Here is an 8,914-nt window from a genome sequence, read left to right on the forward strand (position 1 = left end):
TCTAAAAAAAAAAAAAATACTAAAAAGGATCTGATTTTAAAAAGAAATTGATATTGAGACAAAGATGTAAAAGACTAAAAAGTTTAGTTCATTTTCTTTATTACATATTCTAAAAGGAAAATAAAATTTCGAACTACATCGGGAAAAGACAGTGAGTCATATGTCAACTCTTGAATGCCATTATGCTATTAAAAATGGTTTTAGTCTTTTTTCAGATTATAACAGAAATAGTTACTTTTTAAAATTTAGAAAATATAGGGGTGTCTGGGTGGCTCAGTCAGTTAAGTATCCAACTTCGGCTCAGGCCGTTTCTCACAGTCCGGGAGTTCAAGCCCCACGTTGGGCTGTGTGCTGACAGCTCCCTCCCTCTCTCTGCTCCTCCCCCACTCACACTCTGTCTCTTTCTCTCAAAAATAAATAAACATTTAAAAAAATAAAGTGAAGTAAAAAATGAAATTTGGAAAATATAAACACTATGACAAGCATACAAAAATTAATCATAATCCCGCTGTTAAATCAGAACAGTTTTTCTTCCTTCATGCATATACACATAAGTGTACATACATATTTCATTTGTTTTAGACAAAACTGAAATTATGCTACATGTACAATTTTGCATCCTGGTTTTTTTTTACATATTACATTGTGAGCCTTATCTCATATTCTTACTATTATTCACAAACATAATTTTTTCAATGGCTCTAAGTTGAATTAAGTTATTTGACAGAGATTTTACTATTTTAACATCAGAACATACTGGTCTGATTCTAATTAACCTGAGATGTTATTTAGAATAGATTTACTATTATTTCAGCTCTTTCTGTCATTTTTGGAAGGGCTTAGGTAGATTAACATATATACCTGTCGGGGCGCCTGGGTGGCTCAGTCGGTCGAGCGTCCGACTTCAGCTCAGGTCACGATCTCACGGTCCGTGAGTTCGAGCCCCGCGTCGGGCTCTGGGCTGACAGCTCAGAGCCTGGAGCCTGCTTCCGATTCTGTGTCTCCCTCTCTCTCTGCCCCTCCCCCATTCATGCTCTGTCTCTCTCTGTCTCAAAAATAAATAAATGTTATAAAAAAAAATTTTTTTAAAAACATATATACCTGTTAACTACCATAGTTAGGTAAAATATATTTCATATTTTATACACACACACACACACACACACATACATATATGCAAAATCCACTATTACATCCAATTTGATACATGGAGCTATTTCAGACTTAGTCATGCTAAGTAAACTACTTGCTAATTTGGATCAAAGGTATTTAAATGGTAGATTCCCCCCCCACACACACACACCCATAGCAGAGGGATAGATTTACAAGTACAATGTTAAATACTCTTAGGAAATCTTAATGAGTTTTGATAAATTATAGTTTTTGGTTTTTGTGGGGGTTTTTTTGGAGGAAATTACAAAATCAAAGACTATTTCCTACTGAAACAGCAAAAGCTAGCTAGCTCAATGCTAGTTTCAACTGAATTCATCCTCTTAAAGTTAATTTTAGTGTGACTTGGGAGCAATAAACTCATAAGGGTTCAGAGTCCTGTAACTGGGGAAGAACGTAGGCTAATGGAGAGTCAGGCAGATACGAGACAACAGTACACGGACAGGGGTGTCAAAGGGCAAGGGGAACCTCTAAAACAAGAAGAGTTAGAGAAAAGGACTTCTAGGGCAGGGGAAAAACAACGGACAGTCCCTGGGTTATGATGGCTTGACTTACAATTTTTTGACTTTACAATGGTGCAAAATGACATATATTCAGTAGCAACCGTCCTTCGAATTCTGATTTTTGATCTTTTCCTCTTTTCTCTTTGCACCAAAATCCACAGATACAACTGAGCCTGTGTTAGTTGCAATCCCCCTACAGCCTGGTCCTCATTTCTGCATTGCTACACAAATGACCTACCTACTATGAGACTTCCAAAGTGAAGCGATCTTTGATAAAGTGACAATTAAATACTCTATAGTCACGACACTGCACTGAAGAAGTCTATGTATTGACATGGAAAAACATCTAATACACTGCTGCATGAAAAAAGTAGCCGACCAGTATTTTAAGGTAGCAGAATTATAGGTGATTTTCTTCTTTTTGATTTTCTGTATTTACCAAATAATCTAAAATGAATTGGCTTTATAATCCTAATTTCTTTTTTTTAAACAGAAGCTCTTCTTTTTTTTTTTTAAGTAATCTCTACACCCAACATGAGGCATGAACTCACGACCCCAAGATTAATAGTTGTATGCTCTACCGAGTAAGCCAGCCAAGCATTCCAATTCTAATTTCTTTTAATTTGTCTAATGCTGAGTTCTGAAATCAATCTCCATTTATTACGAATCAAGATAATTTCAGTTCAGACTCGACTATTTCAAACACTACTGCAAGTCAAAGCAGTGTTAGCAAAACAATGTCTACTTAAAATTAACTTTTCCTGATTTGTACTCTCTCCTCAACTGAAGTGCAACTAAAAACAGACTTTGATTATATTCTTGGTGTGAATCTACATCAGCAGGGATCTGGGCCACGATTCTATACTACTTAGGTCTCAGGTACCCAACCAAGGGGATAAAAGTAAACGAGTGCTCCCCAAAGAACAGTACAAATACAGCTGGTAATATGCGACATAATCCCAGGAGGTACTCTAAGGAATATTTTTATTTTAATAGCACATCATATACTAGTCTCTAAAGTGTTCATTCACTAAAGGAAGAAGAAAAAGAAGAAAAATTAAGATACGAAAGCACCTTTTATTTTTCTGTTTCACGAAATGGGAAGTTTGTAGCCAGTCTACGTACATTTAGTGAAGAAACTATAGGATCTATACTGCTGGCCCATCAAGTTACTGGGAGAAGAAATACAGCATTGTGTCTGTAGCGCACGGGTCAAGCTGGCAAAATGACGGCTGCCTCTGGTTCCTGGAGATGACAAAGGGCCTGTAGGTAGACGGAATAAAACTTTGAGTTAGATGTTCCACGCCTGTGGGAAAATATTGCCAGCACCAAAGAATTAATCATTACTAATGAAAGTAAGTCACTCAAGTCCTGAACTTTTAAGAATCATATTTTGAGGACAGTCTTTCTTTAAAACATAAATCAAAACTTTATTCTGCTAACTTAAATGTCCATCCTAGTTACAGAAGTTACAGTCTGTCCACACGACGGATGTAGCCATCTAAAGAAAGATGGAGATCTGTCCTTACCAGGGTTGCTACTTGCCCTTAGGAGCCCACAATCAACAGTCTAGTCTTGGCAAATGGCGACCTCTGCTGTATGAGCAGGGCCATGTACCCATGTGGAAAGTCCTATAAATGACCTGTTCAGAAGAGCAAGGTGCAGAAGAGTAGTAGAACATCCTGCCCTTCATGTTGAAAAAACCAGGAGGGGATATGAATATACTTTATAGGCTAATTTCAGAAGCATATAAAGGAAACTGGTAACAGCGGTTGCCTCTGAGGAAGAAAACTGATGTGTTTGGGGTTAGAACGAGATTTGCTTTTTTGTGTTTCTTGGAATTTTTCTAACTACATGCATGTATCACATCAAGTTTTTATGAAAAACCATGTCTTAGAGGCAGCCATTTGACCAATCCCATGGATGGTGGTGTCCAGTGAGGGCAATGGCAGGGGTGACAGGAATTAGTGGACTCAAGGAAATGGGAATACTGATTACAAAAACCGCGTACACACTCCAGCTTTGCATTTCAGTGGAGAATTTAGTCACTGTGAGAAAAGTGAAAAGGAGGATTAAAACAGCCCTCGAGAGAATAAAGTTTATTTCAGGGCAACAGGCTTGAACAGAAAGCCGAAGAGTGAAAGCAGCTATTTTCGAGTCTCTGAGAAATTAGGCCAGTCTCTGGCCTTCCTCACGAAGGCTTCTGCAGGCCCCATATCAGCTCAGGTTGGGGACACTACCTGGCTCACAATAGAGGGCAGAGTTAGTAGTTTACAAATGAATGAGTCACCCAACTAGTCAGTGAACAAATAAAGGGAAGAGTTCAGGTCACCACCCTCTTCTGAACCCCTCAAGCAAGGTATGACAGCATCTTGACAAGTGGGGTTAATAATATGAAAGAGAAGAAGACTAAAAGTAAAGCTCCAAAAGGCCAAGAAAACAATGAGATTTCAATTCCGCCCTAACCATAGGGAAAGGCAGGGTTCCACGGACCATAAGCACAACATGGACCAGGCAAGGGTCGGCTTCCTTCCCTTCTGGAGAGTGACTGAAGAGAGGGCCCTGCGCTATGGCAGTGTAGAAGCAAAGGCCTCTGCAAAGACCCTGCATTATGAGGACGCATCACAGTCCCCAGACAGCTCAGGACCCAGTCCTGCCATTTACTGGCTGTGCAATCTTGAGCAAGTCACTTAGCCTCTCACAGACTCACTCCATCATCTGCAAGATGGAAAGGACAACCCCCTCATAAAAACTGGTGACGATTAACCAATATAACGTGTTACAAGCCTAGCACATAGGAATTAGTCAAAAACTATAGCTATTATTTTTTAAAGCCTTGAACTATAACAACTGTAATCATAAAAAATTTGAAAAATACTCTAGACCTTATGTACTTCCATTATAAAGAATGCCCCCCCCAAAAAAGTATGTGCTCTGTTCATTTACAGTTACACGAAGCACTCTAGCATTAGATCCTGTAAGAAACAGTAGTTGGATAAATGAATCTCACCATTGCTGAGAACAGTCTTCAATGCCAAAATGGAAGCTGTTGGAAAGGTGTTTAGGTAAAGCTGCCTGGACCATATGTGACCTGTAAATTAAAAAAAAAAAAAAAATCTTTTAAGATACTTTCTGCATTAAAAGGAACATTTTACCACCCAAAGAATATTAACATCTATAGAATAAAAGAACCAAGAGAAGGAAGTGAATAATTTCCAGGTTCCATGACCATGTGAAGTAGACAGCATCACCTTCTCCTTCATGCTCACGTCTAACCAGTTACCAAGCCCTATTAATTCTCTGCAAAAATCTATCAGCTACTCCCTCCCCTATGGTCTCACTGCCCCCTCTTTATTCAGGTGCCATCCCTCAGCCACAAAGTAAAACAGTCCCTTAGTAGGTCCTGCTGCTACCCCTCTCATTCCCCATCTGCCATCAGGCAGCCCTTCCTAAAATAACAAGTCTGGTCACCTCCCAGCTCTGATTTATCATTCTTTGGCTCCCTACTGCCTGCACCAATTCAAAACTCCTCAACATAGCCTACGTGACTCCAACAAGGACCCAACCTCCCATATCAGCCTCACTTGCCACCACTCTCCCCTCCACCCTCTCTGACTACACCAGACTTTGTAGTCATTCTTTTTTTTTAAAGACAGAGGTTGAGCGTGTGAGCTAGGGAGAGGGGCAGAGGGAGGAAGGAGAGAGGGAGGGAGGGAGGGAGAGAGAATCTTAAGCTGGCTCCACACTCAGCACAGAGCCCGAAGCAGGGCTCAGTCCCATGACCCCAGGATCACGACCTGAGCTGAAATCAAGAGTGGAACAGTTGGTCACCCAGACATCTCCAACTTGTAGTCATTCTTGAACACACTGTGCTCCTCAATCCCTTTGTGCCTCTGACACGTTCTCCTGAAATATCACTCTTAGTGAAGGCTCCTGGTTCCCAAAGTGGCCCCCCAGCACTCTGGGGGAGAGAGTCCCCCTCTCTCAAGACTCTGAAACTCCCGCAGTCTCAGGCTGTAACCGTGTTATGTGCCACTTCACATAGCAGAGTGCTTCCAAACAGGTTCTGACAGCATTTACTCGTAAGTGACTTTTGAAAAGGGTACCAAGACAAATCAGTGGGGAAAGAACAATCTTTTTAAGAAATGTTGCTAGGACAGGGGCGCCTGGGTGGCTCAGTCGGTTAAGCATCCGACTTCGGCTCAGGTCATGATCTCACAGTCCGTGAGTTCGAGCCCCGCATCAGGCTCCGTGCTGACAGCTCAGAGCCTGGAGCCTGTTTCAGATTCTGTGTCTCCCTCTCTCTCAGCCCCTCCCCTGCTCACACTCTGTCTCTCTCTGTGTCTCAATAATAAATAAACATTAAAAAAAAAGAAAAAAGAAAAAAGAAATGGTGTTAGGACAAACGAATATCCTCTTGCAAAACAATGAAGTTAGAGTGCTACTTCATACCATATATAAAAATCAGCTCAAAATGGGTCAAAGATCTAAAGGTAAGAGGAAAAACTATAAAACTCTTAGAAAAAAAACATAAGGGTACATCATCATGACCTTCAAATTGGCAATGGTTTCTTAGATATACTAAAAGCATAAGCAACAAAGAGTAAATAGATAAATCAGACTTCACTAAAATTTAAAACTGTGTTTTAAGGGAAACTATATTCAGAGAGAAAAGACAACACACAAATGGAGAAAATTTTTGCAAATTATCTGACAAGGAACTTATATCTAGAGTATACAAAGAACTCTTACAATTCACTAATAAAAAGACAACCCAATTTAGAAATGGGTAAATAGGGGCGCCTGGGTGGCTCAGTCAGTTAAGCATCCGACTTCAGCCAGGTCACGATCTCTCAGTCCGTGAGTTCGAGCCCCGCGTCGGGCTCTGGGCTGATGGCTCAGAGCCTGGAGCCTGCTTCCCATTCTGTGTCTCCCTCTCTCTCTGTCCCTCCCCCATTCATGTTCTGTCTCTCTCTGTCTCAAAAATAAATAAACGTTAAAAAAAAAAATTAAAAAAAAAAAAGAAATGGGTAAATACTTGAATAGACATCTCTCCAAAGAACATTCATAAATGGCCAAATAAACACACACAAAAAAGATGTTTATAAGCCACCAGGGAAATGCAAATCAAAACCACAAACTGATGCCACTTCACACCCACTAGAATAACTATAATCAAAAGGACAAATAATAACAAACATTGACAAGAATCTAGAGAAGGAAGAACTCTCACGCACTGCTGGCAGGAGTGTGAAATTGTGCAGCTACTTTAGAAAACAGTCTAGCCATTCCTCAAAGTTAAACATGGAGTTACCGTTTGATCGTTTGATCAAGCAATTCCGCTCCCGGGTCTATACACAACAGAAACAAAAATATTGCATACAAATATTTATAGCAACATCAGGCATAACAGCCAAAAGGTGGAAAAACCCAAATGTTCATCAACTGATAAATGGATAAACAAAATGTAGTAGATACATGCCACAGAAATTCAGCCATAAAATGGAATGCAGTAGTGCTACATGCTACAACATGAATGAATCTTGAAAACCTCATGCTAAGTGAAACAAGCCAATCACAAAAGACCACATAGTATATGATTCCGTCTATATGAAATATGCAGAACACCCAAACTATAGAGGCAGAAAGATCAGTGGTTGCCTAGAGCTGGGGGCAATGAGCAAGTTGGGGGGATGAGAGCAAAAGGGTATGTTTTTGGGGAGATGAAAATGTTCTAAAAATTTATTATGGTGATGGTTGTATAGATTTGCAGATATACTAAAAACCACTGAATCATACACCTTCAGAGGATGAATTGTATGGTGTGTAAATTACATCTCAATAAAGCTGGTACCAAAAGAAAAGTTTATAATGCACCAGAAGAAGAAAAAACAAAACAAAACAAAACACAACCAGGCTCTGGAGCCAGATGGTGTGGGCGCAAAAACCTGACCTCCTCCCAGTGTAACTTTGAACACGTTTCTCAACCTATGTGTCTTAATTCTTGGTCTGCAAAATAAGAATAGTAAAAGCATCTATCTCACAAAGGCACTGTATAGATGAAGTGAGGAAAAGCAAAAATAGTTTTAAGATAGTTCCTGGAACACAGTAAGAACTCATGAGGGAAAGCTACAAACGCTATAGGTGTTATTTGAATGGAGCCTTGAAAAAAGGAGGAGGTGGTCACAACATGAACAAAAGTAAAGAATGTTCAGGTCAGATTTCCTGCCAAATCATTTCAGGTTAAGTTTCCCAACAAAATGAGTTACCAAAAAGAAACAAACAAAACCTTTTCCGTTTTCAGAGGTCTTTAGAATTTGCAATTACGAATGTTGGGTTGTGGGTTTACAATAAAATAGAAGAATGAAAAAAAGCCCTAGTCATGAAGCACAGTGGTAGACCTTATGCTAAAGGATACAGCAGACTGACCCTCCTCAAGCTGCAAACCGACAAGGGCGGGGGGGGGGGGGGGCAGTGGAGGGGAGACAACAGTAACAGCAAAACTAAGGACATTCAAAACATCCTTCTTTTCAATAATGACACTGATCAGCCCGGGATCTAAAATGACTGACACTAATCCTATCCGACCCAAGCTGCAGGACTGCCTCCATCGGCTTCGAACTGCCACATCGACTTCACCAAAGGAACCTGTGGGTCACGCCCGCCGGGAAGGCGATGCTTGCTCCCCCAGTTTCCCGCGCCTGTTAGCCAAGCACGCAGGAGGAGTCCGGTGAAGTGGAACGAGCCTTGGACAGCGTCCAGTCCACCCTCACTTTACAGACAGAAGCCCTGCGACCCAGAGAGGGCGCGGAAGCGTGCAAGGTCACACAGCAGCTCCGGGCAGGATCGGAGCCCGGCATGATGGGTTCAGAGGCCGCTTCTTTCTGCCCGTGCATCTGCAGGCCGCAGGCGAGCCCCCGCTCCCGCTCCCGCTCCCGCCCCCGCTCAGAGCTCCTCTCCCGGCGTCCCGGCTCTCACCCGCCGGCAAGCCACACAGCGCAGGGAGGCAGCCTGCAGCGCGTACCACCGCCGCCATGGTGGAGCCCTGAGAGAGACTCTGTCCAGGCCGCTTTCTCCACCGCCTGCCGCGACTGCTTCTCGCCAAACGGCTGGCCACGGCCTGCGGCTGAATTCCCGAGGCCAAAATGCCGCACCGCAGCGCACGCCGAGGTGGGAGATTGTCTGCACCGGCAACAGGATAGAATGAGTACGGCGCCGCCGCGGACAGCCCCGCTGAGGGT

General features: G+C 42.0%; 1 protein-coding gene across 1 annotated transcript in view; it reads right to left on the reverse strand.

Annotated features, from left to right (window-relative positions):
• The window catches only part of MRPS5 (mitochondrial ribosomal protein S5), a 29,054-nt gene extending 20,167 nt beyond the window's left edge, over nt 1-8,887 (reverse strand). The window contains exons 1-3 of the mRNA XM_027033686.2: nt 8,652-8,887; nt 4,684-4,764; nt 2,799-2,936 (exon numbers count right to left, since the gene is read on the reverse strand). Of these exons, the coding sequence (XP_026889487.1) occupies nt 2,799-2,936; nt 4,684-4,764; nt 8,652-8,709 (277 nt within the window). The 5' untranslated portion in view covers nt 8,710-8,887. The remainder of the gene's footprint in view (nt 1-2,798; nt 2,937-4,683; nt 4,765-8,651) is intronic.
• Between the last annotated feature and the right edge of the window lie 27 nt (nt 8,888-8,914).

This window comes from Acinonyx jubatus, chromosome A3, assembly GCF_027475565.1.
Source record: "Acinonyx jubatus isolate Ajub_Pintada_27869175 chromosome A3, VMU_Ajub_asm_v1.0, whole genome shotgun sequence".
Classification (NCBI taxonomy): Eukaryota; Metazoa; Chordata; class Mammalia; order Carnivora; family Felidae; genus Acinonyx; species Acinonyx jubatus.